General features: G+C 42.8%; 1 protein-coding gene across 5 annotated transcripts in view; it reads right to left on the bottom strand.

Annotated features, from left to right (window-relative positions):
• The window catches only part of kaznb (kazrin, periplakin interacting protein b), a 118,785-nt gene extending 111,218 nt beyond the window's left edge, over window positions 1-7,567 (bottom strand). For all 5 annotated transcript variants that reach the window (XM_035520313.1, XM_035520312.1, XM_035520311.1 and 2 more), the window contains exon 1: window positions 7,276-7,567. In XM_035520313.1, coding sequence (XP_035376206.1) covers window positions 7,276-7,351 — 76 coding nt within the window. In that variant the 5' untranslated portion in view covers window positions 7,352-7,567. The remainder of the gene's footprint in view (window positions 1-7,275) is intronic.
• Between the last annotated feature and the right edge of the window lie 9,593 nt (window positions 7,568-17,160).

The following is a 17,160-nucleotide window of genomic DNA, read 5'->3' on the forward strand; positions in this document are numbered from 1 at the left end:
GGCAAAGAATGAGATGATTTTTAATCCCAGTACGATTAGTGATCGAAGGCCTGTGGTAATTTTAATAAATCCATAACTTCCTATAAGTACCTTGGAGCTTAGACTGACAAAACACTCACTTGAAACATTAATGAACTACTTCATTCCAGAGTTTATTAGTTGGAAGCACAAGCCAATGTCCCCACCGGGGACAAAAAAAAGTTATCTTAACTTAACCTCACGTCCCCAATTCACCCGGGTTCTTCCAGGGTATGTGAGCTGTTTGTGCTGAACACAAAGGCGCCTCTGACTCTAGACGGCGGCTGGCAACATGCCATTACGGCTCTACAAACGTGCAGCGTTTTTAATATTCATGCCACAGACACAGAGCCCAGATGGGATTGCAATGCACGACTCACAATGACGGATTCTGATGGTTGTCTCAATCGAGAATTGTCTTTGCGTGGAAACAGAAGAATTTAGAAACAATGGTAACGCATGTTTATTTAGCTGAGGCGTATGGTTCTCTTAACCAACAAACAGCCCAAGCCACGGCAGAAAGAGTCAGCTAGCGCGCCGTTTTAGAAGGTTAACTCCAAATATAGCATAACTATAGAGTTGCTGTGGTGTTACAGTTTTATGATGCAAGCCTGAGGTAGGCCCATATATAATTCAACATGGAAAGTCGTTAAATACAGATTTCCCATCCACTGCATCAGCAGTGCTTTATCCACATCCCATATACAGACGGAGCACATATATTATTGAGCATATTAAGTAGGCCTATATATAGCATTGATTATATCAGGTACATAACACTGACTGTATGATGAAGATGATGGCAGATGTATCTTGACGGGTGAGTTCTAAAGGTGCAGAGCCTAGAAGTGTACTGAGTAAAAAAGTGTAAAAATACTCTGTACGGGGAGAGATCAGCGCAGGCACCCAGATCAGATGTTACGGAGGCTTGCTCGGGAGCCAAAGCATGAGCGAAACCTAATCTGGAAACGCACAGGCTGTCTGACTGCAAGCTCTCCATAATAACAATACACTGCGAGATGTTTTGTAGTAAGAAGAGTAACAAATTGCAATCACATTCATTTGCAGAAATTCAGAGGGGTGTGAAATTGGTGCTGTTGTAACAAGTTTTAAGAGAGATTTAGAGTGTGTGTGTGTGTGTGTGTGTGTGTGTGTGTGTGTATGTGCAAAAAGAAGAGCTTTGATAAATAAAGTGCAAATTTGCTTCACTGATTGTGAATCTCTCACTTTCAGGGATCCAACCACAGTGGCGTTCTGATCCAGTGCTATTTCAGTCTGGGTTGTTTTAGGAAGTAAATTCTTACGCCAGGACTACATGGCGGCGATCAAAGGCCCATCGTGTGTGTTATGGTGCACTTTGCAACAAGAACATTACACTGTGGTAACAGAAATGAACTCTCTCTTCCTCTGAAGTGCCGGGATAACAAGTTTGACCGTGCACCAAGGCCATGCAACAGACCTCCAAAGCTAATTCTGGATTAGCCTTAATTAAATATTAATAAGCCTTGGAATTTAAAAATATCTATAGATATTTTTATATCTAAGCAACATTCCAAAGAGTGATCCAATGTAATTATTTCAAAGGTAGTGAAGGTGAAGACGAAGTTTGCAAAAACGCAGGTTTGTCTGGGTTTTTTTGGTTGGTTGTTTTTGATGCCAACAAACTTGCAGGAAGGAAGCCCTCGTCCGTGCCCCGCCACAATGCTGCCAGCTGTCGCACGTGTCAGCATTAGGAAGGAAGAGTGCGCGCGCAACACGGGTACGTGAGCGCAGATATCCAAAACTAATTTCCAACTTAATAAAGTAACTGTCTACCTCGACATAAGCAATGTAGGGAGTTTCACTCCGCTCTTATCAGAAACATGGGCAGTTCTGCTCAGGGTAAACATCATTTGGCAAATACTCTCAGGGTAGCGTATTTTACAGAGGGGATGAACTGCAAATCCTGCTTGAATAAAATCCCCAGTGTGGCTCTGCAGTGGGGAGTGGTGTGTGTGTGTGTGTGTGCTGTCCCTGGTTCATGAAGAGGACCTTACATCATCTACTCCATCATGCATTACCAACAGAGCACTTCGGGTCTGACACGTACTCCAATGCAAAACAGAAATTTAAACGCAATCCTCCACAACCCCTTAAAATTCATTGAAATTGTCCAATCCAGATATTCTGCCCTTAAGCCAGAGTATGTCAGCATATACGACTGCTTAGCCACTGAAGTGGAGTTTCTACCGATTAGGATTAGACGTCTTTAATTCTTTTCGGCACGGAACACTAGCGACAGTAGTGGCACTAATATCAGACATCTACGGTCAGTCAGTCCTCAGTGGACAGATCGACTGCTTTCCAACATGCTGTAAATAACAACCGAAGCCCTGGGCTCTAAGAATGAAGTGACAGAGAAAACAGGCTTAATAATCTCTGTTAGAAAACAAAGCCGACGATCTGATGGTGATGAAATCCAACAGCGGGTGCTGCAGCACAGCAAAGCTGTAACATCGGTCTCCCACTCATCCCGATAGCGTGATCAGAGGTCCCATAGAGGGAAACTCAGCAAATACACTCAATAAGGATCTGAAAGCAAACTGACAAGCACTTGTGTAAACCTATGTTAGATACAGCCAGTTCTGGCTGAGGGAGCCAGAAGTAGACTGCTTGGTTTATACTGAGCTTTTTTTGAAAACCAATAACAATAATTCTCGGTATACAGAAAATGTACTGACTTCTCCAGTCGTTCAAAGTTGCTATAACCCGCCATGATTGACCTGACTGGGTTTTATCTTATTAATTGCTTGTTAGTCGCAGCTATTTAGCTTGTTTTGTCTTGACTGTCGCGGTAGCAATAATTCCAGCTATATTTAAGTCTGTAATGTTCGTGCAGCATTTGTATGTGGAGTCAGTAGCACAGGCTGCTAGTTTATCCACCTTTTGTGGTTGTTAGAAGGGATTTGGGAACTCGCCATGTTGAAGTGAGGGATGCAGTAAACCATGCCCGCACATTGGAAATTTGGCCAGTCTAGAATCTTTAGCATATTGGAGAAATTCCCTTTGGTTTTATTTTATATATATATATATATATATATATATATATATATATATATATATTATAGAGAGAGAGAGAGAGAGAGTCAGTACACAAATGGTATGCCACTTCGAATACAGCCCATTCCCCAGAGCAGCAGGGTATGTACAGAAACTCTGCTGACATCCGATTAATATGGCCAGCCAGCTAACCGGCATCTTTTGGATCATGGAAAGTGAGGACCTCTTGACTTATATGTGGAAAGGAAGTAGAGAGCGAAGTGATGTTTCATGTCAGCAGTTTTCTAATCAGAACAGCTAACGAATGCAATGGAAATGGTCGCTCAGAAATTGACTATTACCAGCTTGGAAACTGGGCAGCGTCTATCAGTCAGAGTTATTAGCGAACCTGTTGCCTCAATATAATCCCATTTGCATATTCAGTTTTTATGGAAATGTAAAATTGCATGCTGCTTGATTTTCTGTATCCTATCTTTGTCTAGGTCATTTAGGTTGTTAGGTCTAACTAAGATGTGGATGTTTATAAATACTGATGTGAAGAAGAAAATGGTATTGCTAAGGGCACAGCTCAAGATATTCAACCAAACGTGCTCTGACCTTAACACAGCGTACCAGTTATCATCATTCCCCATGTCTTCTAGACGCAGGTCTCCAGTTTTGTCCATTTGTGTTTGTCTGTGTGCCACTGCACTGGCAGTCGAGTTTAGAAACATTCCAGTTTTGGTGTTGGCTGTAGAATATTTGGTGTTGGTGTAGCAGGTTGGTCAGACTCCCGAGGGCTACGGTGCTGACACAGTTCCGACTCCCCGGTATTAATGAGGCAAGGATTGAGAGCTGAGGGAATAATGCAGCATACTTTCAAAGAGGTTCTGTGACCAAATGCTCTACCTGCCTCTACAGCTTAAATTAGAAACACTCAATCACGTTGCAGAACAGCTAAGAAGGACACATGTAGGCCTGTGATCATTAACAGAAGCCTTCTGACCTTCTTGACGACGACCTAAGGCATTTTACCCATACACTACCACCCAAGATGCTTCAGGCTTCTAAAATTCCTTAAATGCATGTTACCATCAGGTCGTTTGTGGCAGAGACTACCATCACTAAAAGAAATCACTCAGGGAGCAAAACTACACAGTTTACAGAGATCCCCCAACCTTACCAGAAGCCATTCAAAAATATTTAAGTTAGAATAGGTCACTGGTATCTGTAAGAAGGGTTAGACAAATTAGGAAGATACACTCTAATCCTCGAAAAGTGTTTGTGGTTTAATTTGCAAGCTCTCTTAGGAAGAGATGTGCATGGAGGTGGAGTGTTGGGGATGATGTGGTACACACTGAGTGGCAATGTTGGGAAAACAAATATATCCTAACACTCATCTCATTTTTTCAGTAATACTAGTTGAAGTTGTTAAATGAAAAAAGGCCAAGGTGCTAGCATCAGCGTGATACAATTTTGGTTTGTTGAATGGGAGTGTTAATATTTGACATGCATATGCAGATGTAAGTGTGCCTGTGTGCCTGCAGAAGTTCCCAAACTTATTTCCAGAGAGCCCCTTATTTTCACAGTTCTGCTCAGTCAGGCAACTTGGCTCACGCAGTGAGCAAAAGAGGGCATCACAGATGTGGGGCGCACAACGGAGTCAGAACCCGCGGGCCCCAATCAGAACCGACAGTGCAGACAGTGTCCTGTGTTATCAGCGACATCTGTAGCTGCATGCACAAACACACACACGCACACACGCACATTGATAAGCACCACAAACAAACATAAACAGTGAGAGTACGCCAGTTGCAGAAATGCGGCCCTATGGATCTAATCCACTCTCATGCATATAAGCACAAGATCGAGAGACATAAAAGCATCACCTCCGAAACACACTAATATCTCTCTGTGGCCGTCTGTTTATTTGTTTATCGGTTTACTTGATGGTTCTGGAGCATGATTTTTTGAAACATTTTTAAAGGCTCGCTGGCAGCCCTTGCTGGAAGCTTTGATTAGTATTGAACATGAAAATCAAGGACGGCAAAAATTTACAGGTTAAACAGTAAACCACTGGACGTCTTGCATACACATTAGAGAAGAGAAGAGCTCTTATTTTAGGACAGAAATGTAGAAAATCAGTAAACAAATGCATAAATGAAAAATGGGGAGGGTGGCTAGATGACTTGTGTCTTTGTAACAGTAGAACAGTACGTTTCAGGGTTAAAAAATGTCAGTGTTCGGAGTGAATGACAGATCAAAACGTTTCCATAATATAACATCATTACGGATGATTCATAATGGCTGTGCATGGCAGGAAGTCGTGGCAGTGTGGCTCTTCTCCCGCTAATGCATATTTCAGCACAGCCGAGACAGAGAAGTACGCGGGCTCTGCCGCTGCGGAGACGTCGCGTCTCCTTCACTTCAAAACACACTTGCTTTTAGTAAAGAGGCTTTCGGCACTCCAAAGCCACGTGCCGAATATTAAGCACAACGCACACACGCTAAAACATTCCTGCATTCCGAGCAGTGGGGCTAAGATAATGAGTTCAGAGATATGGGCAAAGCACAGGGAGTCATTTATAAAAGCCCCCGCTGCCCCTGCCAGTGGAGGCAGAGGGCAGAGCCGTTTTCATCGATCCCAGACCCGGCCTCTCCAGAAATGCATCTCTGCACTTGGATACAGGAGTTCCTTTGGCAGAAGTCAAATACTGAGATACAGAAGAGAAAAACTTGAACGTCCAAGATGCTCTAATAAACACCGCCGGCTGGTTTTGCTGACAAAACAAGCCAAATGCCGCAGTCAGGACTATGGGGGACAGTGTGTGTGAGACGAGTGTGTGTGAGAAGAGTGTGTGTGAGTCGAGAGCTGGTGTGCCGTGTAGTAAATGGGACTCTCTTTGTACAGATAAGCTCTTTAGCGTGCTGCTTGATTTCAGAGGAGTTGCACTCTGGTGGTGTTTAGATTTAAAAGAGAATAGGCTGGAATCTCCCAGACCCGGCCCGCCCCAGAACCGCACCAAAGCCTCCCTCACGACCCATCCACGTTCAGCAGTTGCTGGTTATTTCTGGAGTGGCTTTACTTCTACCTCAGCTATACGTCTTCAAGCAGGTGACTGCAGCTGAAAATGGTGGATGTGAGAGAGACTCATTCCAGTAGATAACTGGGAAAAAATCTTGGCATTTTCTGTTATGATAATGAATTACTGTAATAAATAAAAATGAATGGAGAGGCCATCAGATTAGTTCCTGCTCCATTAGCAAACTATCCCGACTAGAATTCATCGCTAAAGTAGCAAATTAAAATACTGATGGGGTGTTTGTGCTTTATGGGAGACATAATCCCGCTCATTGTTTGTGCACTGCGTCATTTCAGATCAAGTTGTGGTCATGCTGATATAAGCTCTAATTGCTCCGCGTGGAGGTGTTCGGGTTTGCCTCGGCCGGGACTCCGGCTTAGGAGAGCAAAACTGCAGGACTATTTCAGATCGTTTTCAAGAACGGCTCCCCTGTGCATAGCATGTACGACAGACAGCACAAGCGAAAACGCCATCTGCCAGATGAAGTTGGGGGTGATTTGCTAATACATCTCGCTGGACTACAATAGACCATCTCTGTCTAATGTATGTATAATCAGACAGTGCTTAAGAGGTCAGTAGGGCCTTGTTAATCTCGTAGGGAATCTTTGAAACTTTAATTAAACGCAAGCAGTGAGGTGCTTGTTTGCGTCTGTAGATTCATGCCCTTGCCCCGCTGGCTGGGGTGTGAGAGAGGCGGTTATAGTGTTTGCAAGGCAACTGCCCCAGTCATCTCCCAGTTACAGTCTTCAGTCATGCAACGGCGTACCCACGAGGGCTAGCTCTCGCCTGCATGGGGAACGAGGGAGACCCATCAGCCCGCCTGAGCATGTGAGGAGCGGCAGTTCTGCCAGGCTGCGTTGAGGTCAGCGTTCACACTAGACCGGAGGCTCATCAGCATACCTCTCGCCAGAACACAGTTTTGAGGCACAGATTCAGATTGAGCTATCGATGTAAATGGAAATGCATTGATCTCCCACAGCCAAGAGGACAAGGCTCTGACAACCTGCTTAATCAACCTCGCAAATGCTGCCAGGACTCACCGGGTAGCGTTGATAAGAGGAAATGTCAAATGAGCGCAGCCAGATTACCCAGCAACTTACAGCAGTGTGTGGCGTTATGTCTGCGGGTGTCAGCGCCGTGGGTCGGAGGTACTCACTGGCTTGCATCAGCTGTCCCTGGCGGCCGAACACCTGCGAGAAGGTGGCGGGGCTGCAGGTGAGTGTGTCTTCCATGGCAGGGCTGTCCCACAGGGAGAGAGCGAGCAGCTGCCGGAGCTCAGCCTGGTGGGGGGTGGACGGAGAGGGGCGCTGCCCTTAAACCTCCGCTGAGCTGAGAACACGAGGTGCAGCGGATGAAGGAGGCGGGTCCTCTGACAGCCTGATAGCTGCCCACCACGGGGACGTTACAGCTGCTGCGTCCACCTCTGCAGCTGTCGAGGAAGAGCCACCCAGCGTCTGCTGATCAGAACATGAGGACACACACACACACACACACACAGAGGCATGCATGCACAACATAGTGAGGGTGTGTGTGTGTGTGTGTGTGTGTGTGTGTGTGTGTGTGTGCCATAACAGATGTGAGAATATGTGTGTGTTTGTTTGGGAGAGAGAGCAAGAGAAATGGAGGGAGCGAGTGCACACGCCTTGCCTGTTAAATCCGCTGCTCTTCAGATGCTCATCTCTATCCAGCGCTCTGTCTCACCGCCGGCTCGTCTCTTTGCAGTCTCACCCAGGCTCCCAGAAGTGGGCGCGAGGTTGCAGGAGCTCCACGCAGGTGTCAGTGTGGAGTGTGCTGTCCTGCCACTGAGAGAGAGCCAGCTCCAGTCCCACAGGCTCAGGCTGCTGTGCTCATACACTGCTGCACCGTTTGTTATGCTCTGATCTGGTAAGAGTGCTCTCCTCTCTCCTCCCTCTGCTCTGCCTCACCCCTCCCTCCCTCCCTCTCTCTCTCTCTCTCTCTCTCTCTCTCTCTCAGCAACTCCATGATCCATCTCAAAGGAGAGATCGCTGCAGGGAAACATTTTTTGCAACTCTAGCTCTTCTGCCATTTCTCCCCTGCAGAGGCTGAGGTGGGGGAAAAAATAAATGCCAGTTCTAAAACTCACCCAAAGGCTCTAACCAGAACAGGCTCAAAAAGGGTGCACATTTGAAATGCAATATACTTTAAACTCATTTTCAATTCTATACTTAATAATGAAGAAACACTCCATGCCTAATCCAGAACTAATCACAGAGCAACTTCTAGTTGTTAATTTAGAGAATAATGCACTCAGGGTGTTTTCACCTACATGTTGACATGCTTAAGACAAGGTAGACCGTATGGGTGAAGAGCCTACATGTGGTTACACTTTGTGAAGGTAAGTTAAAGGGTGTTTGGTAAATTAAGGGGTGCTTGGTAAATTAAGAGGTGCTTGGTAAATTAAAGAAAGTTTGGTAAATTAAAGGGTGTTTGTTAAATTAAGAGGTGTCTGGTAAATTAAAGGGTGTTTGGAAAATTAAGGGGTGTTTGTTATATTAAGAGGTGCTTGGTAAATTAAAGGGTGTTTGGTAAATTAAGGGGTGTCTGATAAATTAAAGGGTGCTTGGTAAATTAAGAGGTGCTTTGTAAATTAAAGGGTGTTAGGTAAATTAAGGGGTGTTTAGTAAATTAAGAGGTGCTTGGTAAATTAAAGAAAGTTTGGTAAATTAAGGGGTGTTTGTTAAATTAAGAGGTGTCTGGTAAATTAAAGGGTGTTTGGAAAATTAAGGGGTGTTTGTTATATTAAGAGGTGCTTGGTAAATTAAAGGGTGTTTGGTAAATTAAGGGGTGTCTGATAAATTAAAGGGTGCTTGGTAAATTAAGAGGTGCTTTGTAAATTAAAGGGTGTTAGGTAAATTAAGGGGTGTTTAGTAAATTAAGAGGTGCTTGGTAAATTAAGGGGTGTTTGGTAAATTAAGAGGTGCTTGGTAAATTAAAGGGTGTTTGGTAAATTAAGGGGTGTTTGGTAAATTAAGAGGTGTTTAGTAAATTAAGGGGTGTTTGGTAAATTAAGAGGTGCTTGGTAAATTAAAGGGTGTTTGGTAAATTAAGAGGGGTTTGGTAAATTAAGGGGTACTTGCTAAATGAAGGGTTGTTTGGTAAATTAAAGGGTGCTTGGTAAATTAAAAGGTGCTTGGAAAATTAAGGGGTGTTCAGTAAATTAAGGGGTGTTTGGTACATTAAGAGGTGTCTGGTAAATTAAAGGGTGTTTGGTAAATTGAGGTGCTTGGTAAATTAAGGGGTGCTTGGAAAATTGAGGGGTGTTTGGTAAATTAAAGGGTGCTTGGTAAATTAAGGGGTGTTTGGTAAATTAAGAGGTGCTTGGTAAATTAAAGGGTGTTTGGTAAATTAAGAGGGGTTTGGTAAATTAAGGGGTGCTTGCTAAATGAAGGGTTGTTTGGTAAATTAAAGGGTGCTTGGTAAATTAAAAGGTGCTTGGAAAATTAAGGGGTGTTCAGTAAATTAAGGGGTGTTTGTTAAATTAAGGGGTGCTTGGTAAATTAAGAGGTGTCTGGTAAATTAAAGGGTGTTTGGAAAATTAAGGGGTGTTTGGTAAATTGAGGTGCTTGATAAATTAAGGGGTGTTTGGTAAATTAAGAGGGGTTTGGTAAATTAAGGGGTGCTTGGAAAATTGAGGGGTGTTTGGTAAATTAAAGGGTGCTTGGTAAATTTAGAGGTGCTTTGTAAATTAAGGGGTGTTTAGTAAATTAAGGGGTGTTTGGTAAATTAAGAGGTGCTTGGTAAATTAAGGGGTGTTTACTAAATTAAGGGGTGTTTAGTAAATAAAGAGGTGCTTGGTAAATTAAGGGGTATTTAGTAAATTAAGGGGTATTTGGTAAATTAAGAGGTGCTTGGTAAATTAAGGGGTGTTTGGTAAATTAAGAGGTGCTTGGTAAATTAAAGGGTGTTTGGTAAATTAAGAGGGGTTTGGTAAATTAAGGGGTACTTGCTAAATGAAGGGTTGTTTGGTAAATTAAAGGGTGCTTGGTAAATTAAGAGGTGCTTGGAAAATTAAGGGGTGTTTAGTAAATCAATGGGTGTTTGTTAAATTAAGTAAATTAAGAGGCGTTTAGTAAATTAATGGGTGTTTGTTAAATTAAGTAAATTAAGAGGTGTTTAGTAAATTAATGGGTGTTTGTTAAATTAAGTAAATTAAGAGGTGTTTGTTGTTTTCCTGAGCAGGCTTTACTGCATTCCTCCCATGACCCTGGATGGGATATAAATCCAGTTACCAATCAACCTCCGCATCATCAGAACTTTCCAACGGATGCACTTTCTCAGCTCTGCACCAATCTTCTGACCTCTCCAGTGTGACTGCTAGACTACGGAGGCCCTGAATGTCCACACCACATCCTCCTGTCTGGAAGAACACAAGACTTGATGCTCAAAACTGCAGTATATGTCAAGCTCTCTCGCTGACTTCACCTGGAGTTTTGAAGCAGGCAGTAAGCGGCTTTGGTTCACCTCAGGACAGCCATCTATCATCACTCAAAGGTTACAGAAGTGGTTCAACTTTATTTTTTCCTGTTTCACCCTCTGTATCAGCAAAAGTCTCTTGACAAGTCAGGAGTGGTGACATGAAGCACAGCGAGTTTAGCAGCTTTTCAACTGACAGGCGAAAACGAGCGTCAGACACCTGGAGCCCACAGGAATTAATTCCCCTCTCTGTAGCTGAGAGTTCACGCGAACCAAATTCTCTTTGAACATGAAGCAGGGAGACGTGAAGAGAGCAGGCTGTCATCTGTTCAGGCGAGAGCCACTCCTCCCATTCAGCGAGGAACCTTCTCTATTCAGATGAAGAGAGATTCTTGTGTTGCCGTCCTCATGGTTTTTTCTTCTCCTTTTCTCTTTTTCCCCCCACGGAGAAGCTGAGGGCTGCTGTATAACGAGCATCTCAACAGCAACATTTCCGTGACCCCTAAAGTTATTCATAGCAGAAGCAAGAAACATTTCTGGAGACATACGATCCATTGTACAGTGACATGCTGACGGATACATATGACTGGTGTATCAGCACGGGACACTATGGCTGGGGCATCACATTGTATCAAAACAGAAACACACTACAGGTAAAGCCACAACTTCTAGTAGCACTTGACTGCGTAATCAACACAGATATGAGATGGAAGATTATCAAAAACTGTGGCACTAGATTACATGTACGTGCTGTGCATATGTCAGCAAAATTCTGGTCGTGCTTCTGCGTGCTTCAAGCTAATTTATTGCTGAGCTGAGGGCCATGGGATTGTATTCTTATTAATAGGAACGGGGCACCTTGCACGACAGTCGGGATTAAATGTGGTAATATTTCACACTGACAGGCAGGGCCTGGCATCGCACACCTCCTGCTCATACACACAGCCCAGAGGAACCATAAAGACCGCCACTGACCCACCCAGGCTTCATAAACAACAGGACCATGGCACGGGGGAGGAATAAACACGGCGCACAACACCCTCTGCATAAAGACCAGTCTGCTGCAACAAACACCCCCCCCCCCCCCACACACACACACACTCACTCACATACCTCCCTTATCCCAACGGCCCCCAATGTCAATATTCTATTCTTTATTTGAATGTTGTCAGGACAGTCCAAATCACTGCAGTGCTTACATACTGTCTCCAGATACAGCAGGCAGAGGTTTGAGAGCTGCAGTATTCATTCATTCATATTGAGGGAATTTTGCTGGATGTCTATATGAGAGATTGTGACAGGCTCTGTAAAACACTGGTCTGCCGAGAGAGAGAGAGAGAGAGAGAGAGAGAGCATACCAGGGTTTTTCATACCTTGGTCACACAAACTCCAGCTCTGCCAGACGGCCACAGCCATCAGACTGCAGGTCTACAATACAGCTGGCAGAAACTCACTTTGTATGCTTCCTTCTGAGAGGAGGTGAAGGAGCTCCATGTCGGGTTCTGTGATGGCTCCTCAGGACAGACTAGGAGGCACCAGTCTACTGGGACCTGCAGCCGCACAGCCACTGAACTCAGCCGGGTCACGGGGTTTTGAGAAAGTGCAAAGTTTATGACACATGTAGGGAATCAGCAGTAGTCACACTTGAAATAACACTTAATAAAACAATAACACCTGAGGTGATCAATATGCCGTTCTAAAATCAATATGCCAGATGTCAATTATCTATCTATCTATCTATCTATCTATCTATCTATCTATCTATCTATCTATCTATCTATCTATCTATCTATCTATCTATCTATCTATCTATCTATCTATCTATCTATCTATCTATCCTTTTATGTATACAGTTTGTTTTTCACACATCATTTGTTTCACTGCCTATGACATTGATAATACTGATCACAGGAATCACAAAATCTAGTTAGTCTACTTTAGGATGGCCACCTGGGAAAAGGTTTTGAGTTTACTGAGGTAGAAATGTGACAGCAAGACAGCAAATACAGTACGCTACCTGAGGAAGACGACGCTTTAAATGATGATTTTGTACCTGGGTTTTGGGGCATAACAGAGAGAGAGAGAGGGAGAGAGTGAAAGAAATCTCCATTGGCTAGCCTCGCACAAAGGCTGCTCTACTCTGATGGAGGTCTCAGTGGGTCCACAACTTCTTTCATTATTTCTTTGATGACAGACGTTAACAATAATGGCTCGAGGATACTATAACAACAAAAAATGCAATCAGGAATTTAATCAATTTCAAACAAAATAATAGTCCATAAAGCTGATACTCAAGTTAAATGATACTAACTGCCACAGAAGCCCACTCAGAATACCCAGGGTGTTTGATTTCTCATCTTCTCTTACACGAGCTTCAGCTTCATCTGAGGAGTGGGATTTCAGGGTCCCAGCTGAACGGGAGAAGGCTGAACACGATGGCATCTTGTGTCTCAGATTAATAACCATAACTGCGTACAGTGCTATCCATCTGCAGGCAATGGCCTTTCAGATCAGCGGCTGCATGCTTTATGAAGCACGCTGGCCTAGTTTGCACACAGTTCACATCCACAGTATTATCATTATACTGTATGATATCATAAAAAACAAACACACTTTAGTCAATTTGCCAATTTCATGCTTTTTTTCTTCCATTTTTTCACTCAGCTCGAATTGCTGAGTGAAATATCACTCAGTGGTTCCAGCAGTACCACGCAGCCTAAATGTAACTTTAAATCTTCTTATAAGAGCAGCACACCATTTCTTACTAAAGCACTCTCTGGCATAAACAATATAAAGTGTTTATACCTGATTTGGGGTCACATTGAAAAGGCAATTAACACTGAATGCAATCCAAACATGAGTAAGCCCCTAATAAATCACAAAGCTGATCTAATCCCTCTCACAAGTCGTGAAACCATAACATTAATGGCAAACAAATCAGGTCCACAGGCAGAGTGTTTTTCTAGCAGCTACAGACAGAGACTCTTATCGATGAGGCAGGGGGGGCATGTAATGAGCTTTTGCTTTATTCCTCTTGATGTCAGAAACATCCCTATGGCGCAAGACAGAAGCGAAGTAGGTTAAGGCACACACACACACACACAGTGCTGCGTGGTTTGCGGAGGCAGGCCTGAGTGCGTCTGAGTTACTGTAGGGGCTTATTTGCTGATCATTCTCCAGGGTGCTTGTGAAGTGTTTACAGCAAGCCTGTCGTGCTCTAGGGGTGCAGCGGCAGAGCACTGGACACTTTCCCATGTTTCAGGACACTCGATCAAGCCATTGGAGGATTATCACGCCCTCTGTGAGCAAAACCGGCTGGGCCAAAGGAGGGAAACTTGCTCCAAGTGGTGGGACGTCAATACTGCAGGCTGACGCTTCTTGTGCACCGTACCGGTAATCAGAAATGAACATGACTTAAAATCACCCCCCTCACACCCAAATCCACCATCATTAACAACAGGTTGTAAACATAAATGACAGTCTGTGAAGACAGAGAAAATAGAGCATGTGTATGTAAGAGCTACCGGGAGGTGCTCTGGGAACAAACCCTTTCTAATCATCACAGCGATCCACTACGCAACTGCAAAACATGGAAAGAGAGAAAAAGGACAAGTTCCAGCTCTGATCCGCCTGCCTGCACCACGATCTCGGTCAGTATCACACGAAGGCGCCCAGTCTTATTCCATGCGTACCCACTAGGCCTAGGAACATGCCCAACAGGATCACGCAAGAATCAAACTGACTGGCCATGTTTGTGTACACTAGTGCAATTATACTGTGCTCACTGAGGTGTCCGATCATCAAGCCTGTTTCTCGTAGAGAAACATAGATGTGCAAGGTATCAGTACATTCAACACCTTAGGAAAGAGCCTCTCAACGACTGAAACAAATGCTAATATCCTAAATCACCTCAAGGTCTTCGGTTTTAGGGATTAATAGTGTTCAGCATTGTTTGAGGCATTGTGAAAGACCGCTACTGTAAACCAACACCAGTTGTAAACACAAGTATCACCTTTCTTTTTTCCTTTCCTTTAACAAACAAGCCTATTCAAGTATGCTCTGTCTTTGATCGCATCTTGGTCAGAGGTCCTCTTTGGAGTGTACTTCTATAAATAGCACTGGCAGCCTCTTCAACCAAACTGGGTGGCGGTTGTGTGGTTCCAGGGAGGGGGGGAGGGGGGGGGGGGTTACACTTACATTTTTTTATGTGAGAAAAGAAAAGAAATTCTACATTATGAGCATGTCTACACTGGCAAGTGACAACTGAATCAAAGAAATACTTGCTTAAGCCTTATGCACTGGCAACCAGTACACTGTGGTCAGTGGGTTTACTCTGTATGTTTTAATCTAGAGTAAGTATAAATTTTCATTATGCTTGGAATTCACTTTTTGACTGGATTCCCACCTAATACCCGAATATTCTGAATTATTCTAATAATGCTGAATTTTGATAGCTGAAAGTTTAAGATCGCCAGCCTAAGACACAGCTAGCTAATTTCGCTAATGCTCGTTAGCATACTAGATAAAACGCCCTTGGTCGTTAGTTACCTAGCTAACTAGTTACCACATTATTTGCCCAGAGACGTGGTATAGGCTTATAATTAGCTAAGCACATATGGTCAAGCATTAGCTAGGGTAGTTAAAATGTTAATTAGTTCACGCAAAATCTATAGCTATAATTTAAATACATAACGTAACCTTCCTACCTAGCCAATTAGCTAGCTAGCGTTATCTTGTGGACGACGGATGAGCTTCGTGTTAACTCGGGGTACATTTCAAGGTAAATTTCAGTTAGTCATTCATTTCAGTTAGTCTTACATTTCAGTTAGTGCTTAATTTTAGTTAGTCAACTGAAATGTTGATTCTGAATCAGATTTTGAATTTTTTTGCCGGTTACTGTATGCCAACAGGCTTACATGCGTCTAGCTAAGTTATCCAAACTCAGTCGTGGAGTCAGACGGTATTCTAATTTAATGTATCACTCGTTAAATGTAACTGATTTCATATTTAACGTGTCTCACCAAATTTATTTTTATTTAAAGTAACAACCCAGCTGTCAGTCAGCTTCGTATGTCCTACCAAAGTCGTGAGGCAGTGCTGTCGGCAAGACCGTCAGGATTGCGATAGTTGCAGGAATATCGAAAATATCTTCGTATCGAAAAGCGATGAGTGTGCAAATAGACAGTCTGGGTCAGTGTCGGACACAGCCTGCCAAGTGTGGAGTGGGATTTTTAATCCAAATGCTGGAGAACCACTGAGCTCTAATAAAGGTTAACGGAGGTCAGATTAAATATTTGCTGGACACAGATCTAAACAGGTTAGATGTTCTCCATGCAAACGAAAACACTGGACATTTCGCCCTTGACTTTTCTCGCCTGGTAGATACAATAACAAGTCATGTATGTGTGATCTTCCACGGAAATACAGAATTTCCTTCAAACGTGATTATATTTTTCCCCTTCATTAACTTGAAACTGAGAAACATGGACACATTTTATAAGTACAATAACAAATCTAGCTCTCTGTGCAACACTTATGGTTACATTTTTGGATGTCAAAACAGAAAGCACTACTCCTTTACTAGAGATATCTAAAACCATATCCTTGTTGCTCTCATTAACTTCAGGGGGGAGCAGTAACAGTGTAATTACTCCAGTACTGAAGTACCATTTCTGAGTATTTGTACTTCACTGCTATAGAGAATTTGAACCTTGACTCCACTACAATTAAATGGGCTGGAACGTACCAATGATTCAAATGACACTTTTCATAAGAAAGTATAATGCAGTTGTTTTAGAAAAATCCATCCCCCGGATTACACTATGACATGGAAATTCACCCACCAAGAAAAACTTTAACTACATCAAGTGCATTTTTCAAATTTTGAACAATGTTTTATCCAAGTAACATTAAATCATTTTTACTTAAACGAAACCTAAATTAATTTTAGTTGCCTAGTACACTGAGAGCAATGCTGTATTTTATGTATTTGAAACTACTTTAAACCTGAAGCTGTACACTAGTTATATATAATCCATCTTGAAACCAAAGGGTAGTGTAAATTTTGCTTTGGTGCAAAGTCAACAGCTATTGAACAGCATATAAAAACTTCCACACAACAAATATATATACACCTAAAAACCACCTGTGCATGGGGGATGCAATCTCTTGTACTGCTTTTGCAATTTGAATAGCCTACACACATTTCTTTATTAAAGTAGTAGTGTTCAAGTATCAGAAAAGCACTTATAAAGAACCAAATGAGAAAATCCACTCCACTTTATGGCCTTCAGCAAGTAGCATTGCAGCCATAACTCTGAACAATGCACAATCAATGAGCAACCTCTGCCTTATCTGTCTCACACACACAGTACATCTTAATACTCATTTGTTACTTTTAACCATTTTATTTGGTGACAAATTTACATATGTACATATAAAATATGTACAAAAGCCATGTTGATACATGACTTATTTAATACCCATGAGCAGATAAAGAACTAAATACCAAGGTCAGTTTGAATATTTGGAAAACCATGCCACTTCCCATTGTAGGCCAGGCATATGTAAATATGAATAAATGAACATACATACCCAGAAATGTGTA

The sequence above is a fragment of the Electrophorus electricus genome, chromosome 20, assembly GCF_013358815.1.
Source record: "Electrophorus electricus isolate fEleEle1 chromosome 20, fEleEle1.pri, whole genome shotgun sequence".
Classification (NCBI taxonomy): Eukaryota; Metazoa; Chordata; class Actinopteri; order Gymnotiformes; family Gymnotidae; genus Electrophorus; species Electrophorus electricus.